This window comes from Lampetra planeri, chromosome 19 (genome assembly GCF_965212315.1).
Source record: "Lampetra planeri chromosome 19, kcLamPlan1.2.h2, whole genome shotgun sequence".
Classification (NCBI taxonomy): domain Eukaryota; kingdom Metazoa; phylum Chordata; class Hyperoartia; order Petromyzontiformes; family Petromyzontidae; genus Lampetra; species Lampetra planeri.
The window spans coordinates 10,149,749-10,174,211 of record NC_136125.1 but is presented as its reverse complement, the minus strand read 5'-3'; the positions used below and the strand labels follow the sequence as shown (position 1 = coordinate 10,174,211).

The 24,463-nt window shown below is 48.0% G+C and overlaps 1 protein-coding gene and 1 long non-coding RNA gene across 3 annotated transcripts; one reads left to right on the top strand and one right to left on the bottom strand.

Moving 5' to 3' along the window:
• Positions 1 to 6,890: 6,890 nt before the first annotated feature.
• On the bottom strand, positions 6,891 to 19,278 carry LOC144724089 (heart- and neural crest derivatives-expressed protein 2-like). Of its 2 annotated transcripts, none has more exons than XM_078602960.1 (3): positions 16,718 to 19,278; positions 14,100 to 14,144; positions 6,891 to 7,779 (listed from the first exon to the last, which is right to left on the bottom strand). In XM_078602960.1, the coding sequence occupies exons 1-3, from the start codon at positions 17,486 to 17,488 to the stop codon at positions 7,690 to 7,692; spliced, it is 906 nt and encodes a 301-aa protein (XP_078459086.1). In that variant the 5' UTR covers positions 17,489 to 19,278; the 3' UTR covers positions 6,891 to 7,689. The 2 variants fall into 2 exon arrangements, with proteins under 2 accessions (XP_078459086.1, XP_078459085.1); XM_078602959.1 differs by having other exon boundaries at positions 14,100 to 14,147; positions 16,718 to 19,121.
• On the top strand, positions 17,944 to 24,458 carry LOC144724090 (uncharacterized). Its single transcript, XR_013586439.1, has 3 exons — positions 17,944 to 18,689; positions 20,123 to 20,447; positions 21,712 to 24,458. It is a non-coding gene; the product is annotated as an uncharacterized LOC144724090 (long non-coding RNA).
• Positions 24,459 to 24,463: the final 5 nt, after the last annotated feature.

Genomic DNA, 24,463 nt, shown 5'->3' with positions numbered 1-24,463 from the left:
TCGGGGTGTGCGAGCGAATGGTTACGATGCCACTAGACCAGCGGCAATGGCTTTCGATCGCAATCGAAACCTGCCCCTGCTCCTCCTCTAGATCGACTCGGCCTAAAACGAATGCCTTCAAGTGCGATCAACGTTCACGTAACGATGGAGGGAAAAAAAGAGGCGAGCGGACATACGTGCTCGAGGTTTTATATATTCGGATGATGACGACGATTCATGATGATGATGATCATTATGACGACGATTAATTGATGGTGGTAATGATGATGTTGATGGCGATGATGATGATGACGACGATTTATTGATGGTGGTAATGATGATGTTGATGGCGATGATGATGTTGATGGCGGCGATGATCATGACGACGACGATTAATTGATGGTGGTAATGATGATGTTGATGGCGATGATGATGATGACGACGATTAATTGATGGTGGTAATGATGATGTTGATGGCGATGATGATGATGTAACGCGTGGTGACTAGCATGGCCCGACGTCATCAGCCGAGTTCGAACAAAGCCGTGAAATAGTAAAACCATCTTAACAGGCTTGTGTTGCAATGGACACACGATAGATTGTGCTCTTATATGGCGAAGCGTAACTCTATAAAACCAAAGTATAAGCCCGTAAAGTTGGAGACTGTGTTGTAAAATGAAATGGTTTCTTTTTATCATCATATAAATCAGATTTACCTCCGATTAACGATCTGGCCTTATTTTAACTTGGAGCACAGAGCCGCAAGCAGCTGTACACATGTACACGCTGATGAGACCCGAAACGTTCGAAACCAGCCCCAGAAAGTCTATGCGTAATAAAAATACATGCTGCCTGTGAATGTTGGTCTCTAAAACCAATAAATAGGCCTATTGACACAAAAACACAAACCTACAGGATTCATAATTGCCGTAAGGGTCAGATCGCGTAAGTAAAATCTGTGTCGTGCACCCTTCTCCACCCGACAGCCAATGAACAAATATCATGGGGCGACTTTTTTTTTGCCAGTATCAAAGTACGATTCCTTGCCAAGGGTTTTCATTTGTCGTTTGAATAACTTAACACCCGTTTTATCGCCACAAAGGGTAAAACAAGGCCTATTAGTTATTTTCCGATGAACAAAGTCGTCCCGCGATGCGCAAACGTGCCATTATGTTACCGCCGAATCAGCCCAGCCGGTGTTGTCGATGGGGATGGGGGGGGAAGGCAGCGAGCCCGCAACCTTAGACATCGTGGCACGATGTCTCGACTTCATCGATTGGCCGTGTCGAGCGGACGAAGGGTGTCTGCGTGACACACGCGCGCGCGTTACGCGTACGCGCTCTGGCCCAAAAGGTAAATTATATTTATCAATCGTCTAATGGTGGCCGCGAAAGCCTCGCTTGACACGTGCCGCAGCTTACAACGTAACCACGTCTCTACGAGTGGCGAGACGTGGTCGACCGCCGGTTGTCTTGAACGTAACGACTCGGCATGCGTAAATAGTTTTGCATTAACATTTGCGAATATCGTCGGATTATTTGTCAATGACACAGAACACGTATACAAAGACCCCCCCCCCCCCATGTAGCCTTTAACAGACTGTAGGGCAAGTGCTGTTAGCGAGCACCTACGAAGGCCGGTGCGGCAAATGAGGGGGGGGGGTGGGTTGTCAGCACCACGCCCGGCCGCCTTTGTCTCCTCAGTGCTGATGTATACACACTCAACCAGGTACTCATTAGAGGCTTAGTGGACCTAGGAGAGGCCCAGGACCCGTTCAGGTAGTCGTTGGCCGCGAGCGAGAATCGATCTCGGATCGCTGGGTGCGTAGTGCGGTGCGCTAACCGCTGCGCCACCGCTCCCCACACACTCACACACACACGCGCGCGTAAAGCGTGTACAAAACTATTGGCAATTGAAAAATGCCAAGATACGAAGCTCTTACGACAACCACTCTGAATAACCGTGTACAGCGGACGGCGATTGCAATAAAACACATCACACGCGCGCAAACACGCTGTACATTCTGCAGGCAGGCGCTTTGTTTACAGGATGTGTACGGAGAATGTGCGGCCTCTGTCGGCAATACATCTCCACAATGTCACACGGGGGGGGGGGGGGTGGCTAAAACCACGTTCGTACATCCTCGATTGCCTCCAGTTCAACCGAGACGCGACGCACTCCGTTTATTTTGAAGGTATTGTTGGTAAATAATGCACGACGCTCTGTGGCAGTAAATAAAGCAGCGCTTCTGGCGCTCGTCACACACAACCTAGACTCGCCGTCTTCTTGTATTCACTACAGATCGTTGACGTGTCTATATATATATACCCGCTGTCTAATAACAATAATAGTGGCAATGAAGCTTTTTGTGACTCAACATTCCCATCCACGCACGTTCCATTCGCTCCCCGACCTTCACCAAAAACCAGCACCGCCCAGCGTGGTGAAGTATGGTCAAACAACCCCCCCTCCTCCCCACCGCGACACGACCAACACGGCATTGTGGAGGCCCTCGATCAAGCAGCGGATCACCAAAAGAGATGCACGTGTGCGTGCGTGCGTGTGTGCATGATAAAGGCACGTGTATGTATGGGGAGCGGTAGCGTAGTGGTCAACGCGATGCGCTACGAAACTGTCAACCCGAGTTCGATTCCCACGCACGGCCGAAATCGGTGACGATCATCTGAACCTGTCCTGGGCCTCCCCTAGGTAGACTCAGCCTCAAATAAGTACCTGGTGCGGTGTGTAAAAATCGCCACTGGGGAGACAAAGGCGGCCGGGTGTTGTGCTGGCCACCCACCCCCTCGTGTGCCGTTCCGGCCTTCATAGGTGCACGCTAACAGCACTTGCCCCAACAGTCTGTTACAGGCTATACGGGGGGATCTGATTTATCTGTATGACAAAGGCACGCACGGAGTCTCTCTGTGCACGTGAAGTCTGCATCACGCTGTGTGGCACTGCAGTGTCTGCGCGTTCAACTTTGTTTTTGCTTCGCGATCGGACGCCCGCTTTCCACGGGCTCCAGCGTCGCACTCCGCCGGGGGCGGGCGAATTACTCGGTCCACTAAAATAGCATTGGTCGTATCGAGCACGCGCGCGTAGAGGTGGAACTTCGGGCCGAGGTTTGCGTCAAAGAGTGAAACCGACTGCGCGTTTCTGTGAGCCAGGAGACAACCGATTTTAACTTTTCGTGGTTTTGTAGAGTCGTAAGTATAAATGTCGGCTTGCTCGTCCAATTCTATAGTCAAAGTATTGCAATTTGCATCGATCAGTCGCGACCTCCATAGGCTATATACATTATACTCGGTATCGATTACATGGGCTCGCTAAAGTAGGGTAATTATTTAAAATATATATATCCGTCCACACGATCAGCTTCTGAAAATGTCGGCTTGACTAGTTACGTAATGAAAAACAAATGCTGTATAGTGTAACAATGAATAGCTCTTTGGTATTACATTTTCTAACGTTGTTATTTATACATGCTGTTTTCTTTAAAAAAGAAATTTTCGCCTCTTCTATTCATCGACAATGTGAAATTTGTTCCATTATTCGTGGAATTTGCCAAGCATGCCAACTAATAATACCTTCCTGAAACAGTCGATAGAGGCTTAGTGAAGCTTTACTGATCAATAAACGGCATTGATTATAATCATAATCATTAATACTCTTTGGTTCTTTCGGTAAAGTCACGTAGGTAGAAAAATAATAGATCACGACGTTTCGATCGCAACACAAGCGATCGTCATCAGGTGGGACAACCACAGCACGAAACAACTGCTGAAGTGGGCGAGAGAGATCTGTCGTGGCACGAGGTCATAATCATTAATATATATTTTTAAATAATTTACAACTCCGATTTTAAGCTTTCGTGACTGCAGGGATTCATCTTCTTGGTTCTTTCGGTAAAGTCACGTAGAATGAAAATAAGAAAATAATAAAAATAAAATCTAATAAAATAATTCTCACGACGTTTCGGCCACAACGCAAGCAGCCGTCAGACTCTGTCTTCTCGACAGCTCTGTTCTCCACTCGAGGACGGCTGCTTGCGTTGTGGCCAAAACGTCGTGAGAATTATTTTATTATGTTTTATTTTTATTATTTTATTATTTCTATTCTACGTGACTTTACCGAAAGAACCAAGAAGATGAATTTACAATTCGTTACCAATCCATTGCCTTGTGAATCGCTCCCCACACTTTGTCGGTCTTGGGGGTTGTTGAAGGTTTAGACGAAGCCAACGCACCTCCGATTAGCACAGTTGGCTACGTACGGTGTGAAAAAAGTTCAACATACGTGCAGGACGGGTTTAGATGTCACTCCTCAGCTGATGTCAGCCGTGGAAGGGAATCGAACTCTGGTTGGTCGGGTTCATAACGCAGTGCGCTAATCACTGCACCACCGCTCCCCCACCCCTCCTTATAGACTATTGTTTATTATGATTAATTATTCGTAATTATCATCATCGGCCATCGTCAGTTCACTCCTGGATGAAGGCCTCCCCACGTCACATCTGCGATAAAATATGTAAATAATAACAAGTGTTATCATTATCGTCGTCGTGTATAACATGCATCATATAATCGACGGCGGAAGAACGACAAAGAACACGAAACATCAAATTTCGATTTAAAGCTTTCGTGACTGCAGGGATTCATCTTCTTGGTTCTTTCGGTAAAGTCACGTAGAAGGGAAGTAATAAAATAATAAAAATAAAACATAATAAAATAATTGTCACGACGTTTCTGCCACAACGCAAGCAGCCGTCCTCAGGTGGAGAACAGGTCTGTCGAGAAGACAGAGTCTGAATGATTGTCTTCTCGACAGACCTGTTCTCCACCTGATGACGGCTGCTTGCGTTGTGGACGAAAGGTCGTGAAAATTATTTTATTATGTTTTATTTGTATTACTTTATTATTTCCATTCTACGTGACTTTAACGAAAGAACCAAGAAGATGAACACGAAACATCGTCTCGAGGAAGTCGTCCCCATCGACTCGTCTCCACACCGCCGGCTCCCCGTGTCGCTTCGGTGCGAGCCGCAGCGACTGATTTACAGTTGCCATTAATTACAGCCTCGGTTAATTGTATGCAGGAAACGTCAAATTAGTGAGTCGCGTGACAGTCAATGGGGGAAAAACGCAAAACCCGTCAAAGGCTTTACCGTCGGTTCTAGCGTCACCCTCCACGTCATTGGTCCGCTGCTGGTGTGTATGTTGCTTATCGCGAGACTGAAAACAACGTGCGACTTTTGACGTGCAATTGAACGCGATCCTAACTTAAATGAACGGTTAACAATAAACACGAATCTACTTCCAGATGTTGCTAGTTATCAGCGTGACCTCGGCGATCTGTGCACACGATTTCAGCTCGTTTAGCCCTTTAATGATGGATAAATGTGTAGCTTCAGAGAAGGGTTTCTCAAACTCCAGCCCACCACCACGTCCCTACGTCTCTTCGTGCGCACCAATTGACTCCCTTTTCAAATTAAAATCCGTCGTCCCACGCTGTACGCGCCCGATGATTGCTAAACACGCCCCGCGCGACCTGCTGAAGCAATTCACGCTTTCTGCGTGGAACACATCTACACAAACAGACAAAGATCCCCCGTATAGCCTATAACAGACTGTTGGGGCAAGTGCTGTTAGCGAGTAGCACCTATGAAGGTCGGCACGGTGCACCAGGGGATGGGTGGCTAGCACCACGCCCGGCCGCCTTTGTCTCCCCATCGACAATGTTTAGACATCGCACCAAGTAGAGTACGGTACTCATTTGATGCCGAGTCGACCTAAGAGGGGGCCATGATTAGTTCAGATAAACGTCACTTGTGCTGGCCGCGAGAGAGACTATTTAAAATTGAGACCCATGGCCGATTTAAAATTGAGATCGAGACCTCTCCGTGTGTGTGTTCGACGCGACGCAAACAGCGTCACGTGGGACGCGTTTAACAATCATCGGGTGCGTGCAAGCGTGGACCCGACTTGTAACTTGTGCTCGAATCGGGGAGAGTTGATTGGTTAAACGAGTAGTGGGTCTCGAGAACCGTTCGATTAGACATCGGTGACCAACACACAGCCACCGTCGCGAGTCTCTATGCGCTCTGAGTTCACGCTCGATACGAGAGCGCGAGAGAGAGAGAGAATCAGGAGCGCATTGCGCGTACACACTTGCCCGCGACGCCTCGCGCGTGAGACGTGGGGCCGCAGGTTTCCACTTGCGGACTGATCGAGAGGCCCACCGAGTGTGGCTGCTACCTCCACGCGCCCCTTTGTTTGTTGGTTGGTTGCGCGGTGGCGACTGCGTTGATTCAACATTGACGCCTCCGATAAAAAAAAACAACCCCATCGAACTGCTCTCATTGTTGTGGCCGATGTAACTTGCAGGGCTACGCGTTCGGCACGAGTCTGGATCTTTCGTCGATAAGGACGGAAGTCGTGTCGGTGCATCCTACTACGACTGCTACCACTTCGTGTGCTAAAGTGCATCGAGACACGCGCTGCGTCGTGATGTCGTTGTGGAGACGCCGTGTTACAATAACAAAATAATAACAACTGTGGCCTAGTCAGAGGCCGGAGAGGTGGGAATTAACCTCGCTATGTGTTGTGAAGAAGGATCATTGCCCGAAGCGTCGCCGCTTAAATTAAATATAGATATATTTTTAAGGCCACAGTATTATTGACTCATGCGTTGGGTTGTGTATGTTAGTACGTTTGCTCGAAAACCACTGCTAACGCACAAGCGCCAGTTTTACGTTATTAAAATATAACATAATCACACGCTGCAAATGGAGTTATCTACAAATGAGATGTTTGTTAGTTTGCCTTGCGTTCTTACATTAATTTCGTTCTCTCCAGCCAATTGCATAATCACCATCATCATCATGTGAGTGTATGGTAAAAAAAAGTCTGCAATTGAATCGCACTACAATGTAATAACGACAAACTGCATTGGTTCGTGTACTGCATTGACGCAAATTAAAACACTTCTGACATGTGAATTTTCATATAGCGACATCCGTGTAACATCAACTCTCATCATCATGGTCAACATAAAACATAATACTCTGTTCAGTATATGAATCGTTTGTAGCTGTAGCATCGATACGAACGTTATGCAAAATAGAAACACGTTTAAAGAATAACTAGATCTCTTTTTTTATCCTTCGGAAAAAGTCAAGTTTGCAAGGGGCAGTCGATTGCAATGTCTCAACTCTGTCTTTTTATAAGTCCACTGAAAACAACAACCAGAAGAACAACAAAACACCCTTCCAATGTTGACGATCATTCTAAATAATCACCACCATCACCATCACCACCACCATCATCATCATCACGTCATTATATACAACATTACACAGGAGGCCAAATAACACTCGTCTATACCACGTTCGGGCACATAACGTAACATTTCTACGACGCAGCACCACAGGTCTATTGAATCACCGCTCGAATATTCTGATGATTATGATGATGATGATAATATCACGAGCAAGAATGCCGTGCAGTTACGAGAGGACCGACAAAGACGTACCGGCGGTGATTCCCCGTGCCCGTGCCGACGACGACGACTCAAGCGATGTTCAGTGCAAAGCTTTCAGTTTTGTTTTTGGGGTTTCTTAGGGTTTTTTTTATGGGTTGTTGTTGTTGTTGTTGAACGGAGCGTTTTCTCAGCGTTCATCCAAGAGACGAGCTTGTCCCACGGTCATCGTCGTCATCGTTTCAACTCCTGAGCCCACACGTGCTGCGGCCAGCCAGTCCGTCCCCGCTTCTTCTCCTTCGAGCTGTTCTTGCCACTGGGTCGCTGATCGGAGGCGAGGACAACAACAACAACAAGACAACAACAACAACAACACGTGTCACACTTCACGGAAAGCGTTCCCCACCAGACAAAGATCCCCCCCATATAGCCTTAACAGACTGTCGGGGCAAGTGCTATTAGCGAGCACCTATTAAGGCCGCAACGGTACACGAGGGGGTGGGGGGCCAGCACCACGCCCGACCGCCTTTGTCTCCCCAGTGGCGATGTTTACACACCGCATTAGGTATTCGTTAGAGGCTGAGTCGACCTAGGGGAGGCCCAGGACCGGTTCAGATAATCGTCACTGGTGTTGGCCGTGAGCGGGAATCGAACTCGTGTGGCCGGGTTCCTAGCGCAGCGCGCTAACCGTTACACCACCGCTCCCCACCAGACGCACACACACGCACGCACGCACACGCACGCACGTACGCACACACTCCCCACCCCTTCCCACGCCCCCCATAATCCGTTTCGCTCCATCGACTTCATCGAAGCAAGCGGCTTCCGATCATCGCACCTCTTGATGAGCACGGTTAGGCTACGTACGGCGCGAAAGAACCTCAACGTGCATCCTCGCAGCAGTGGCTGTAGGATTAGCCATCGGACAAAGACGGCCACCACATCGCGCGCCTTCAGATGCGCTTCTGCCGGCCGTCTGGAAAGCTCTTCCTTCCGATAGTAGGGAGCCACTGGAGCCCTATGCACTTCTAAATCATCTCGATTGAAAACTAATTTATTCATAACTGGATGTTGCGTTTAGCTTGTTGCCCCCCTCCCCCCGAGCATCTCCGATTAGCACGGTTGGCTACGTACGGTGCGAAAGAAGTTCAACACACTGTACGTGAACTTGTTGCGCAGTGGTGGCATCGGCTATGGTCAGTTGTGGCGAGCGCGATATCTGAACGGGGGTGTATCTGAGAACACGCTTCGACAAACCGCGCACACTCACATTGAGTGGGGAGACATTGATCCAGCAGTGGGTTGACAAATGGGCTTTAACTTACTCTTTCGGTCTTTCGGTAAAGTCACGTAGGTCGACATAAAATTAAACAAATCACGACGTTTCGATCGCAACACAACCACAGCAAGAAAACTACTGAAGTGCTGTGGTTGTCTCACCTGATGAAGGTCCCTTGTGTTGCGATCGAAACGTCGTGATTTGTTTTATTTTAATTTATTTCTACCTATGTGACTTTACCGAAATAACCAAAAAGTTTGGATTCCTGCAGTCACGAAAGCTTCAAACCAAGATCGTGCTTTAACTTATCACGTATAATTAGAATTGTTAAATCCCAGCTGTAAGCGAACAACTATTGGAGCAGTTACGGCCCATCACGAGGTGGTGGTACTGTAACCCCGTACGCCCGGCCGCCTTTGTCTCCCCAAGATGCTCACGTTTTTAACACACCGCGCCAGGTACTCGTTTCGTGCTTTAAGAATGTAACTCGGACTCTTAGTTATTTCGGTAAAGTCACGTAGGTAAAAAATGAAATTAAAATAAATAAAAAATAAAAACAATAAAATCACGACGTTTCGGAGGCAACACAAGCTTCCGTCTTCAGGTGAAGACGGAAGCTTGTGTTGCCTCCGAAACGTCTCTCGCATTCACCTGAAGACGGAAGCTTGTGTTGCCTCCGAAACGTCGTGAAGACGGAAGCTTGTGTTGCCTCCGAAACGTCGTGATTTTATTGTTTTTATTTTTTTTTATTAATTTTAATTTCATTTTTACCTACGTGACTTTACCGAAAGAACTAAGAGTATGAATCCTTGCAGTCACGAAAGCTTAAAATCTAGAATGTAACTCGGCGCTGATTCCTGACGCGTGTGCGTCAATCGTCGTGCCGCCGCCGCTCTTAAACACGCGAGCAGAGAGCGCAATTAGCGATAGAAAGCTGGCAATGATTATACCGATGCCACGGGTGCTAGTACTGCGTGGACGTGCATTGTGGGTGGCGTGGGGGTATAGAGTCCACACGTGAATGTGTTACATCGCCTTTGCCAATCCCTGCTGGATGAATGACTAAATTATTGTTCTGGTTTGGGGTAATCGGGTGGTTCGAGCGCTCGGCTGAAATGTTCCAAGTGGTCGACTCAGCCAATTCTCCATCGGGGGGGGGGGGTGGTCGATAAATTTAGTACCAAATTTTGGCAGTCAGCTGCGGTTGTCTTATAAATAGAACTGGCCATAGGAATGTCGAGTTTCAGCCGCTGGCTCGAGGATGGCACTCGACATCAACAGGAAATGTGTAGTACGTCATGCATGCACGTATTTAAGGATGTTCTCGTGTACACAGAAGTGAGACGGTCTCCACACACTCATGTACATGCGCGCAACTGCATACAATCGTTAACATATAATAAAATAAGTTCATTATTTAGGTAGCTTAGTGTATACATGTGTGTATATGTACGAACATATACATATATATGGGATCCCCCCCATATAGCCTTTAATGGACCATTGGAGCAAGTTCTGTTAGCGAGTGCTGATGTCCACTTATCGCACCGGGTACTCCGTTAATGGCTGAGTCGACCTAAAGAAGGTCCAGGACCGGTCCAGACACTCGTCACAGATGTTAGCCGTGAGCAGAAACCGAAATCGTTTCGCCAGGTTCGTTCGCGCAGCGTAGCGCTAACACAGGTAATAACTTACAAAGGCAAAGATCCCCCATATAGCCTGTAACAAACTGTTGGGTCAAGTGCTGTTAGCGAGCACCTATGAAGGCCAGAAGTGCACACGACGGGGTGGGTGGCCAGCACCACGCCCGGTCGCCTTTGTCTCCCTAATGGCGATGTTTACTACACACCGCACCAGGTACTCATTTGAGGCTGAGTCGACCTCGAGGAGGCCCAGGCTCGGTTCACACATGCACACACACACAGGCATTTGCAAACAAACATATATACACACCACGCATAAATTCATACACAACACAAAGACAAAGATCCCCCCCCGTATAGCCTTCAACACAATGTTGGGGCAAGTGCAGTTAGCGAGTAGCACCTACGAAGGCCGGCACGGCACGACACGCGGACACATTATACGGTGTGCACACAACACACACAAAGGTGAACCCACGTAGACATACGCATAAAGACAGCACACGCATACGCGCAAGCCAACACAAACCTGTCAACCCCTTACCAGTGCCCTCTAGCTTATTAGAGACCAAGTGAGACCGCGTTGGTCACCCCGTGCCCCTTACACACCTCAACAAAGTTCATCCTTACAAAGTCCGCATTGAAACGGCTTACGCCGTATGGACTCGAAAACTTAGATTGTCTGTACAAGAATGCGAGTAAACGGTATGGGTTGACAGATATGCCAACAATACCAAACAACAACATAATACAGGTTTTTGGGGTTAGATCGCGTAAATATATAAATGTGTCGTTAAATCCGCCACCACCCGACACAGCCAACTAGTAAGGTTTGTCACGTGAACAGAACAAGCCACTTAATTACTAGTATAGCACACCGGTGTGTTGGAGAGCCAAGCCACAACATTTACAATCCACAACATTTACAAGCTACTACAACAACAACCAGATTGTATTTCGATCAGTTAATGTATCGGCTGAAACAGCGTGCAGCCTTGGGGCGCATTTTACGTGGCCGATTCTCCATCGGCTGCTTCGTGGCACGTAGCGGCTCTTCCCGGGGCTCGATCGGCTGCCGGCGGCGGCGGAGGCCGACTTCGCTCCCCTGTCACACGGGGGACTCGAATAAGCAGCGAATGCTTTAGAAGGAGGGTGGATGGATGGGGGGGATCTCTGTCATTGTGGTCACTGCGTAAGCGCTGTGCCCTTGACCCTGACGCACTGAGAGGTCTCTATCGGGGTGGGTGGATAGGTGGTGGTGGTGTTGGGTTTCGGGGGAGGGATGGGGACGACCTTCGAGTGAATGGGCAGCGATGCTAGCAAAACAAAATGGAGCGGCAAATGAGAGAGGAGGCGTTTAACCCTTACGCTGCGCTAGTCTTGCGAACGCGCACGCACGCAACACGCAGCTGCAGCTTGTGCCGCGGTCCGTTTCTTTTCACGAGCGGCGTTCGTCTCTCACGTGTTTGTTAGTGTCGTGTTTGTCACTGTTTATGTAACAGCATCATTATCGTCATCATCGTCGTCATTATCAATCGCTGTGTTGTCAAACGGTGCACCACGATGAACTCGTGTCTCATCTTGCAATGTCGGCACGAGCGCACGCGCGCGGCCGTACGAAGTCGGCGTTTGTTTACGGAGTAGAGCAACGTTGGCACGAATGAGTGTCGTTAATGTGGAACTCATCGACGTCAGAATTAGCGTAAATAGTGTGTTGTGATATAATGCGATGCGTGCGCTTTAACGTGGGAGCTCCATCCCCCCCCCCGAACCACGCGTTACGCGTCGTGAACGCGCAGATTATCTCGGACAAATGCACAACGCTTTGTCAATCTACAGCTCGATGGAAACCCTCTCCACGCCTTGTCGCTCATGGCGGGGAGGAGGAGGGGGTTGTTTTGACCATACTTCACCACGCTGGTCCGTGCGGAGTTGGTGCAGTGGGTGGGGGAGCAACACTCGGGACCAGTGGTACGAGACGACTCAACAATAGCGCAAGCGCGCTAACCACTGCGCCACCGCTCCACATTAATGGTGACTTACACTGTAGCGTATGTGCGTTTAAACTTCTTTCGCACCGTACGTAGTCAACCGTGCTTATCGGAGGTGCGGGGAAATGTCAGCAGCAAGGGTTTGTTGTGCGTTTTGGTGAACTCTGCCAAGTTAATCGGGCATACATATTCAAATCACTCGGCGATCGGTTGTTGTTGTCTATTTAACAAGACATGAATTCGAACGACGGGGTGGAGCGGTGGTGCAGTGGTTAGCACAATCGGTAGTCGAGTTTTATTCCCGGACACGGCTGACATCAGCGGTGAGTGATATTAGAACCGGTCCTTGGGGTCTCTCCTTCATCAAGCTGCACTGACCAGCGTGGTGAAGTATGGCCGAAAAACAACCCCTATCCCCTCTCTCCCCTGACTAACGCAGTGTGTGGAGCCTTCATTCTATCCAGCAGTAGATGATTTGAGTGGCAGCTAAATAATCCTCGTAGCGTGTGTGTGGTTTGCAATACATGCACAGATTTATTCGCTGTACGCCATTTATACTTTAAATTGTGATGGTTTGGAAAAATAAAAATTATTACTCAAGGTAAGTTATGTATGTCTGACCGTTATATGATTTGAGGCCTGTTTCAAAATCATAATTTTCCGAAAATACGTCAATGCATTTCACGACAGAACTCTTTGATCGATTACCTTAAAAATACAGTTAATAGATCTTTACACTTTTAGTAGCTAATTCTCGATACCGTTTGCCTTTTTCCTTGGTGCGTATAGGTAACGTACACGAAGAGTTTCCGACGCGTGCAAATATAGTTTGTATAGAATGTATACATGCTAAACACTTGAACAGTATTTATACTTTTTGTACATTGTGAGCAGAAAGAGTCCATTCGTAAATATATCATTAAAACTAAAATTACGGAACATTTATTTACGTGTCGATAAACAAAAATCCTCCCCGAGTCTCAAGACTCCGATTTCAGGAGGGTTCTGCATTTACAACGTTTGGCCAATTGCATTGTAATGAGCTAAACCGTATTCTCAGAGTTCAAAATAAGCAAATATTTTGTATCCCTACGTACAAAAAACGTCGGAGGTTCGTCTTATAATCTGGAAGGTCCTGGGGTGTGTTTGTGTGCGGAGCGGTAGTGTAGCAGTTAGCATGCACTGCGCTACGATCCCCGCCACCCGAGTTCGATTCCCGCTCACGGCCAACACCAGTGGCTATTATCAGAACCGGTCCTGGGCCTCCCTTAGGTCGACTCAGCATAAAATGAATACCTCGTGCGGTGTGTAAACATCGCCACTGGGGAGACAAAGGCGGCCGGGCGTGGGGCTGGCCACCCACCCTTTTGTGTGCCGTGCCGGCCCGCATAGGTGCTCGCTAACAGCACTTGACCCAACAGTTTGCTAAGCCTATACGGGGGATCTTTGTCTCTGTGTGAAAACAGATTCGAATACATTTATTGACACCGCGCAAAGGCGTCTTGGGGTGCGTCATATTTTCCGGAGCGTCTTATGATCCACAAAATTACGGCAAATGATTAAGTGATAAGATACACAGATGGGGAGGGGGGAAGGGAGTTAATGTGACGCTCATACAACATATCCATGGACTCGCTGCATGTCTCAACAGCCTCGTGCCATGCGCAAAAACACTCGTGCACAGGACTATTGTTACGTGCAACGATGTCGAGAAGCAGTGCGTGGACATGCCTTCAGTTGTTCATGCGTTATCGGGACTACTTGGACAGATGGCCTCTTCTACGAAGAGGTCGGGGGGGGGGGGGAGGAGGAGGACGAGAGGGGAAACAAACAGAAATGCAAAGTCAAACAACGACACAAAGTACACTTAGTCACGCTTAGCATCGACACGCGTGTAGTGAAAATGTAAAAGATGATGAACTGCATGTCGTTCCATCGCTGTTAAAGCGCGTTATACAATCATAATGCATTTTATGAATTTCGCGGCAGCATAGGATGTTCCAAGATCAACGGTGACAGTTTACTTACGTCTGTTTCTGCACAATTAGCGTTGCATTCATCTACGTGTCATACAATTGCACGTTCATCTCTGTAATATGTAAACATAAACTCGACACGCTCCTCGACAACACTGCCTTAAGATTGAACACATTTGTTGACGAGTTTGTAACAAATTATGCTTCTGCACCACCGCTAACGCAGCATCATCATCACCACGTAATTTCTGTTGTATGTTTGATGATGATGATGAAGATGATGATGAAATCAGCTCGTTTGTGGGGTGCTAGACGGATTCTTATATCGCAGAATCGCGAGGGGAGGTGGTGGCGGCGGATTGGCGAGGCCTTCATCCAGCAGCGGACAGACCATGGCTGGTGATGATTTTGAAGACGATTATTACGGTGATGATGATGAATGTGCATGACGTGTGTGAACTCGCGCTTGTGAGTGCAACACATCAAAAGTCTAACTTTAAACTGAAATGTAAACACCGTTGGCACATATGTATACACTATACATCTTCATATTTTCGCACCACCGAAACTTTTCAAGGTATAGTCAATGCGCGTGCCTCTAAAAGCTCCGCGAGCCGACGCGGTGAAGAGCATGCACAATTGTATTATGTTTAATTTTTATTATTTTTTTTATTTCCCTTCTACGTGACTTTACCGAAAGAACCAAGAAGATGAAAGCCTCCAGAATGTTCCCTTTTTATTTGTGACTACAACTCGTGGGGCAGGAGGGCATTTAAATTCCGGGGGCATTTAAATTCCGGGGGGAATGTCCAATGCATCCGTCGCCTTCGCACGCGGCGACAGTGACAGCCGAACTGACTCATGGCCCTAAACCCTGCGACGCAATCCGCACTCCCTAACTCCCATCGTGGGACATATTCACGGAATGGAGGCTCTATCGGGTTTTGAAAGAACCCCTCCGAGTAGTGGTTCGCTCTGGTTGTCTCGCTCGCTCTCTCGCTCTCTATCACCACGTGCATGACACCGATGAGTCTTATCAAGTCGCATTCCTCTGGTGGTTGTCACGTGAGCCTTGTGCAAGGTCCGCACCGCTGCTGACTCAATGGTAAAAATATGCCCACTAACCACCCTTTACACACCCCCCTCCCCCTAAAAAATTCTGTACAAATTGCACTGATTTATCTCATTTTTCCCCACCACCACCCCCCCACTCCCCAAATAAGGGGATGCACTGTACTACGGAGCAACATTTCACGTTTGAGGCAAAATAATTCATCTGGAGAAATATCCTCAGGGTTCATGAGTGCGCGCTCTGTCCACGTGTCTCCCTGCGTGCGTATGCATTCCTATCCCCGTTCATACTCGGCGCCAACCGATAGGATACACACGTACACACAAGCGCAATCGAGAATGTGTTGTTTGATTACAATAAAGATAAAATGTTGGCACACATCCTGGATAATAATTGGCCTGGCGTTTGCCCAAAAAGCCGCTGGATTGCTTCCTTTCAGTGAAACATTTTCACTCTTCCCGCAGCTGAAGCACAGATTGATATCAAGTTCTAAGTATACAGTGAGGTCCGTGCGAGTGTGTATACGCTACAAGCTTTTTAAACAAAGTCCCATAGTTCAAGTTCGTGCGTTCGGTTGTGCGGCTGGACAACAATGTACTTTTAGTAATTACGTGATTTTTGTTGTTTCGCTGTTTGGAACTATGTTGGAAATACAAACGTGACGTGATCGCTTTCTGTGTCTGCCCTGCAGAAGGGCCATTGCTCGAAACGTCGAACTTGTGTATATTACTATGGAGACGGTGTTGACGGCGAACCGTATATCCGAGTGGTCTAACGTGTGCTTACACGCACCACTTCTAAACGCAGCCTCTCATTATTGTTTAAAAGCATCAAACTTCTAGATATATATTTTTTTGGGGGACGGCTGATTACCCACCGCTGAATACGCCCAACAAACTAACCACAGTCGTAGGTGTACAGAGACACTGACCGCTTGCGGCGTTATATGATGTAACCAGCTCTCTGTCCCCAGTGCTGATGTGAATCGAGTTCTACGTACCCCCTCTTCGACTATGTAACCCAGTTCGATCGTCGATCCAGTTCTATTACGTACCCAGTTCTCTCCTCCCAGTCACATGATGTACCCGGTTCTATTATCGCTGCAGTGCTATTCATGCAACCCAGTTCTATTACGTAAACCCAGCCAGCTGTACGCTCGCATGCCTGCGCCGATAGTTGCTTGTTACACACAGATGTATGCGCTCAGTGCCATGCAGCGAGTTCAAATCTTCCACTTCTACCGAGTCCCGTTTCCCGTGCCGCGTGCCCAGCGCTACTCCCGCCCGTGCGTGCGCCCGTACCGTTCCGTCGACGGCGCGCTCCGACCGGCCATCGCTGTCCGCCAGATCGGCCCTGAATCCGGACGTCGTCTCTCCACCACTGTCGCCCTTATCCAGGACGTCCATCAGGTAGGAGATGTAGCTGGTGGCGAGGCGCAGCGTCTTGATCTTGGACAGCTTCGTGTCCACGGGCACGTTGGGAATGTGTCCGCGCAGCTCCGCAAACGCGCTGTTGATGCTCTGGGTGCGGCGCCGCTCCTTGCGCGGAGGCTGCGGCTGCCCCGGTGGTCCCACCCCGGCCGAGTGGGGCCGTAGCCTCCGGCCGCACGCCCTCTCCCCGAGCCCCCGCAGGGCCCCGCAATACGCGGCGGCCGCGGCGGCAGCGGCGGCGGCGGCGGTGGCCGTGGTGGCGACCGCACCGCCGTTGATGGCTCCTCCGCCCCCGACCCCTCCTCCTCCTCCGACTCCAGCGGCGACTCCGACTCCTCCACCGCCCCCGCCGCCACCGCCGCCGCCTCCGTGCACGGCGGACGCCTCGGAGACCTGCATCGACCCCGGACCCCGGAGTACTCCGCCGGGGTAGCTGGCGGCGGTGAGCCCGTTGTAGTGGCACGGCACGCTGGCGTAGTCCGCTGCCATATCCGCCGCGCCCCCGAGCACCCAGCCGCGGAGGTAGAGGCTCTCGTCGTGATGATGGTGGTGGTGGTGGTGGCGGCGACCGGCGGCCGCCACGCAAGGGTAGAGGTCGTACATGACCGGGTGGTGGTGAGGGTAGCCACCCACCAGACTCATGCTGCGGCGGTCACAAACCACGCGGACGACACGCGCCGAGCTTAGCTACGCCGCCGATTCCTTCGCGTTCCTACCGCTCCGCTTCTCCCACCACCCACGCCCCCAACCCCCCACCTCTCTCTCTCTCGCTCTCTCTCTTCGCTCGGGATGCGACGAACGAGCAAGAAGCACGAGCAAGGCGGAGAGAGTCGGTCGCGTAGATCATAAACGAGAGCGCCGATTGCGCAGGGCGGACTGGGTGGCACGTGTTCGCGGACACATGCTCGGTTGACTTTCTGCCGCGGGAAGAGACGCTCGGATAGAAATCATAAAAATCGCCGCCTCGGTCGCATCGACGGCCACGGAGCGCTGCGTTCTCTCCGATGGAAGCCAACAATGTCCATGACGTTTGGGAATTTATACAAATGACCGTGCTGCTATGTTGTAGGCGGAGGGTGGTCGGGATGGGAGGAGAGAGGAGGAGGGGAATGCAGAGGCACGCGATTGTGCGTACGCTCATTTCACGCAATCATCCGGCCAATCGGAAGCGGCAGTTCAACTTGGGAGTATATCCCGCCAGCCAAAGTTCAAGCGAATCGTTATTTACGTCCGTGCGATGTCCGTACACACGTTTGTTTTGACAGTGCGTTATCGTGTGGTTCCGCAGGCGCGTGTGAAGTTTGCGCTGTGTTATAACGTGTGTCATCGCTACTATCGTCATAGTTATGAGCATGGTATACATCATCATTAACATCATCATCATCATACTCATCACGTTGCTCACGATCGTTATCATCGCGATCTTTGCTTGCCAAGAAATGCGTAACTTTTACGGAAAATAGTGGGTTTTAGTAGTTTCTGTTAATCCAACTTGAAAAAAATTGGATCGGGAAGGTTTCTTTTTTCTCTCTGTGAAGCATCCAGCAATAGTTGTGAATTACAAAGTTAAACCGTTGCGTTTGTTTTTTGTTGTTATTTTGTTTTAGAAAATCAACGACCGTTTCGTAACGAATAGAAATCATAAACGTGTATCGCTTTGTCCTAAGCATCTGCTAATTTACACCGACGAATACGATACCAGGACCAGGGTCAGACGGCCGTTCCCACTGCACGCGTTGTATTAGTATAGTCCGCACGTTGTCAATCCACTGCTGGATGAAAAGGGTCTTCTTCCCACGCCGTGTTGGTCGTGACGGTTGTTTGACCATACTTCACCACGCCGGTGAGTGCGGGCTAGTAAAAGCCATGTCTCCTAAATACAACTGTCCTAGTCTATGTTGATGTGTAGAGTCTGTAAGAGAGCACACTTAACGCATAACCCGTCTTGAAACCATTTCGAAGGCAAATCTTATCTCAGACACGCACGCTCGTAACCTTCACTACAAAGTTAATCAATACATAGGGGTTTGATAAAAACACAACAACAAAGTAGTTGTAACTTACCTGCCCCGTGCTTAATTTGTCTTTTCGATTATTTACCTTCTAAAAAAAATCTGGCCATATCTCGCACCCCAGGTTAAGAACCACTGCTCCAGAAGGACGACTACGAGGGTGACATTTCTTTACACGTTCAGTCGACTCCATACTCCTATTACGAATTCCGCATTTTCACAATGTGAACGAGACACTCGAAATATTCAGCCCGGAGAGATTGATCGCTGTCACACGAACAGAGGGACAAGGACGGTGGCCGTCCTTCAACTTCTACATCGCTTTACGCTTCGCGAAAAACACACCGACTAATATACGAGCACCCATCATCGGTGGACCGAGTAATTCGCCTGCCATGCATTGTGACGCCGAGGTCGATGGACGCGGTCACGCTTTGTGTACAATGCCAGCTTCGTATCGAGCGTCCAATTTCAAAGCCTACGAACAATAGCATCGCCTGCTTGCAGCGCGCGTCTGGTAAACCGATTGGTCAAACGATAGACGCATCAAACTCGATTTGAAGCTTTCGCGACTGCGGGAATAACTCGTTGGTACTTTCGGTAAAGTCACGTAGATAATAAAATAAATGTAATAATAGAATACGACGTTTCGATTGCAACACACGCAGTCGTTATCAGGTAGAACTAAATTCGAGAGAGAGAGAGACAAAACACAGACACGGAGACACACAAGCAGAGAGACAACAGAGACACACAGAGAGACACACAACATAGACACACAGAGACACACAGACACATTGCATAGACACATCGAGAGACACAGCAGAGACACACAGAGAGAGACGCACAACATAGACACACATAGACACACAGAGACACACAGAGAGAGACACAACATAGACACACAGAGACACACAGAGAGAGAGAGACACACACAGAGACACAGAGAGAGAGAGAGACCCACAACATAGACCCACACAGAGAGAGACGCACAACATATAGACACACATAGACACACAGAGAGAGACACACAACATAGACACACAGACACAGAGAGAGAGAGACACACACAACAGACACACAGAGAGAGACACACAGAGACACACAGAGAGAGGTACACACAACATAGACACACAACAGACACACAGAGACAGAGACACACAACATAGACACGCACACAAACGCATCCTACAGGTTATTGACCACGGCGCGTGCTTTCCCTGACTACTTTCCGCACTAACCCTATCCGCGACGTCACGCGTAGGTTTCGGCGGTGCCAGCCAGGGTTGTCATCACAAGAGGTGGAGGCAGGGCCGCGGGCGAGTGAAGTTACGGCGATCGTGTGGCACGTCTCTGGACGAGGCGGCACGGGTGCTCAAGTAAAAGCGGCGGCGTGCAAAGTGTCCCCTGGGGTCCATTCGTGACGATCGGGGAAACTTCGCCGCATGCGGTTTTTTTTTAACGCAGCAACCGCAGCCGGAGACGGATGCGCGTCCACATTCGGTGGCGGTGGTGGTGGTGGTGATGCAGTCTTGAGATTGACTTATATTTGTCTGCAGGCTGATGGAACGCCTTCACGCCCCAAAGCCGTAAGTATGCATGTATATCTTCTTGGTTCTTTCGGTAAAGTTTACGTAGAAGGGAAATAATACAATAATAATAAAATACAATTCTCACGACGTTTCGGCCACAACGCAAGCAGCCGTCCTCATGTGAAGAACAGGTTCTGTCGGGAAGACAGCGTCTGAATGAACACCACCAGGCTTGGCAGCGTATATTTAAGCTGGGTTATGCATGTATATATGTACGTACCTGTGCGTGCGTGTGTATACGGGAGCGGTGGTGTAGCGGTTAGCGCCCTGCGCCATGAACCTCAGCGACCAGAGTTCGATTCCCGCTCACGGCCAACATTAGTGACGATTGTCTGAACCGGTCCTGGGTCTCCCCTAGGTCGACTCAGACTCAGATGAGTACCTGGTGCGGTGTGTAAACATCGCCACCAGGGAGACAAAGGCGGTCGGGCCTGGTGTTGACCACCCACACCCTCGTGTGCCGTGCCGGCCTTCATAGGTGCTACTCGCAAACAGCACTTGTCCCAACAGTTTGTTAAGGATATACGGGGGTCTTTATCTATACCTTCCACGCCTATATTTATACGTCCCTACTAAAGTGATACATTATACCCCTATAAATGTATCTCAATATACGCAATTAGATTGTTGAACACTCTCTCACCTCTGTAAGATACGGAGCCCATCGACTTTCCAATATTGAATCAGCCGTTATTATAAATCACTGGGATATCTATATACGATCACAGTGTGTGTATAGTACACGTTTTATAACAACACTAGCTTAAATCATAAAAACAACCGCTATGACAATAATTATATATTCGGCGACGTTTCGGACAATGACCCTTCATGGGACATAAATGGTTCATGTTCATACGTGGTCTATATGCTATGAATAAGGATCGACCATTTATTTGGTCGACACATTAAGGCAGTGCTTTGGAGCGTGTTTAGCTATTTTCTGTTAATTGTGCATCTCTGTGTATATTTATATGCACTGGCTCTGATTATAACACGAGAGAGTGGACTGAATGCAAGCACGGATTCCAGCAGTTAACTGTCTAACATAAGACACATCTTTTGATTTAAAGCTTTCGTGACTGCAGGGATTCATATTCTTGGTTCTTTCGGTAAAGTCACGTAGAAGGGAAATAATAAAATAATATAAATATTTATATTCCCTTCTACGTGACTTTACCGAAAGAACCAATAATATAAGACACATCGTTCACACGTACATATATATAAAACTATAAACTATTTTTTTCTATTTCACCAGGTAAGCCTCCTTCAGAAGTGACGTGAACACAAATACGAGCTCAACGAAGTTGCCAATCGTGTGGAAATGTATAGCAGCCAGAGATACTCTAAACGCACGTTTTTAAATGTGGAGGGAAAAACCGGAGAAAGATCCACGCGACCAAGGGGAGAGAGACACACAAACTCCAAATATACAGCAGCAGGCGTCAGGGTCGTGATCGAACCCACGACCTCCTGTATACCAGGCGAGGTTGTTAGCATCTCCGAGCCACCCGTATACAAAGCAGCAACTGGCTATAGAGGTGACAAAACACCACGCACTAAGTGATATTGTGTTGCATACCTTTGTATTCGGGTAGTAAAGGAAACATACGTCCTTTTTTATCTTCCAATAATTATCACATCGGTTCTTTCTTTTAGCAGGTTCTTCTGTAAATTTCCCAGGTACAGAGAGAACGCAATCCGACAACGCCATTCTGGGGCCTATTCGCTGCGCATGCAGCTCGTCTTCAGTCAGACGTTCCGGCTTACCTACCTTGCCCAGCGGTTGAGTGTGGGGGGAAAAATAGAACCGGAACAAAAGCGGACCGCACGTGGGCTCTGAAACGAGGACGCCCCCACGCTCAATCCGGCACTGCTCACGGATCATCAGCAACAGAATCTGATGAGCTATGAAGCTCTTTTTTAATACGTCCAGTCGGGGCACGGGGTTAGAAGGTTATAACAACAAATATGAGAAAAACACGACCTCCCTTCCTCCCTCAACATCGTAAATATTCATGAAAAAAAAGTATATCTCGATGCAGAAAATTAGTGCTGGATACAGAAGCCACATTTGCAAATGCGATTTGTAACTTTGATCCTTACCACCCGTGTATTGTTAGCCTGATGGGTTGCCGGCTTCGGAACTCATTCACGTTTTTTTTCCAGAACAATCCTCTCACTTTGCTTCATTTGTTTTTTGCCCTTTTTTATATTGCTAATAGTGCTATCAGTTGCTGACCGATTTGCTTCATATTAATTCAGACCTGCGCTCAGCAGCAACTTCGATATGAAAAGTTATTAGGAATCGTGTATCATGCACACTTTTCGTGGCCAATTGTTTGAACCAACTATCTGATGATTCACATAACCGCTTGTCGAACACAATTAATTTTATATATATACATAGATAAACGATGTATTCCTACAACGCAATCCACTTTTTAAATAGGCTAAATTGTGTATATTTTAAACTGGTTGCATTCCATGCTAACTTTGCATAAAACCCAATTCAAACGCCATTGCCTAAACCGTCAGCCCACTACCGTATAAAATTATAAACAGTCCAACCTCGATAATCCGGGATAATGGGTTGAGGGGAAGGGTGGGTATTGGCTAGGATAACACAAAAAACACAAGGCATTTAAGTGGAAGTACAGGAAACGTGCTCCTTGATTACCCATCTAACATGGGAGGGGTGAACACGTACAAATGAACGCGCCGTTTCTTTTCGTCGTTTCTTCAAGCGATCACTTCACTCGCCCACAGACTCGTGGTCACGTGGACACCGAGTTACTGACCCTCGACGAGTGAGGAGCAGCGAGCAATTAAAACTCGCGCACTCTTATCGATTATCCTGTTTAGCAATAGATTATCCAGTTTAGCAATTGATTATTCAGTTTAGCAATTAAACTGGCGCACACTGACATATCCAGTTTAGCAATTAAATTGATACACGCTTATAGATTATCCAGTTTAGCAATTTAACTGGTACACACTTATAGATTATCCAGTTTAGCAATTAAACTGGCACACGTATAGATTATTCAATTTAGCAATTAAACTGGCACAAACTGAGAGATAACCCAGCTTATTAATTAAACAGGGGCACACTTATAATCGATTATCTATCAACGCGTGCGTCATCCGTAACCCGGATTTAATTGTAACCTGGATAATGCACGCACGGATGATCAGGAGTTAACGAAGTTTTGCTGTTAAAAGGCCGTGCTGATTGCGAGTGTCGGTGGACTTTTATTTTCTTCATGCTTGAGCACCACTGCAGAGTCCGTTCCTCAATAAAGCAACAACAACAAAAACAACAGTCCAGCCTAGATGATTTATTTTCGCGTATTAATGCTTTAATGTAGAATATGCCCTTGCATTAAAAATATAATCTTCCACATGTCGTGTTTAAATGAAACTGATTTCGCTTGTAACGTTTGCGATCGTATTCTCTACGTATACACGTTAGGGGAGTATTTTCAAATAAGAAATATCTTAACATGCGTAATTATTTCACGTCAAATCACGGATCTAGCACACAAGGTAACACAATAGAACACTGCCCCCAAACAAACTTTATTTCATCCTTTTTGAAAAGGGGGGGAACACCTTACAAAGTAGCTGTTCTGTGCACGTAACACTTTGTACTGGCGTATAAAACCTTTGTCAACCCACTACTGGACACAAGGTCACTCTACGCAGCGTCGGTCACGGGGACTGTTTGACCATACTTCACCACAGTGGTCAGTGCCGGTTGATGAAGGGGACCGCACCATGGCCGCGTGAGATATCACTCGCCTTTGATGTGAGCCGTGGCCCTTGATTGGAATCGAACACGGACAGAATGACAGCTACGTTCAACCCAAGAAAAGCGGTATGCACATTTAAAAAAATTAAATACAGTATAGGAAATAAACTAACAAATAGCCATTGCATATTTCGATTTAAAGCTTTCGTGACTGCGGGGATTGATCTTCTTGGTTCTTTCGGTAAAGTCACGTAGA

What these genes read in the sequence shown, in the direction of transcription:
- LOC144724089 (XM_078602959.1), bottom strand. Translation starts at nt 17,488, where the DNA reads ATGAGTCTGGTGGGTGGCTACCCTCACCACCACCCGGTCATGTACGAC. An exon ending in AGCGCGCCGTCGACGGAACG is followed by an intron (nt 14,148 to 16,717) that starts GTACGGGCGCAC and finishes ACCTCTTCGTAG; the next exon opens with AAGAGGCCATCTGTCCAAGT. An exon ending in TAACGCATGAACAACTGAAG is followed by an intron (nt 7,780 to 14,099) that starts GCATGTCCACGC and finishes GCCTCCGATCAG; the next exon opens with CGACCCAGTGGCAAGAACAG.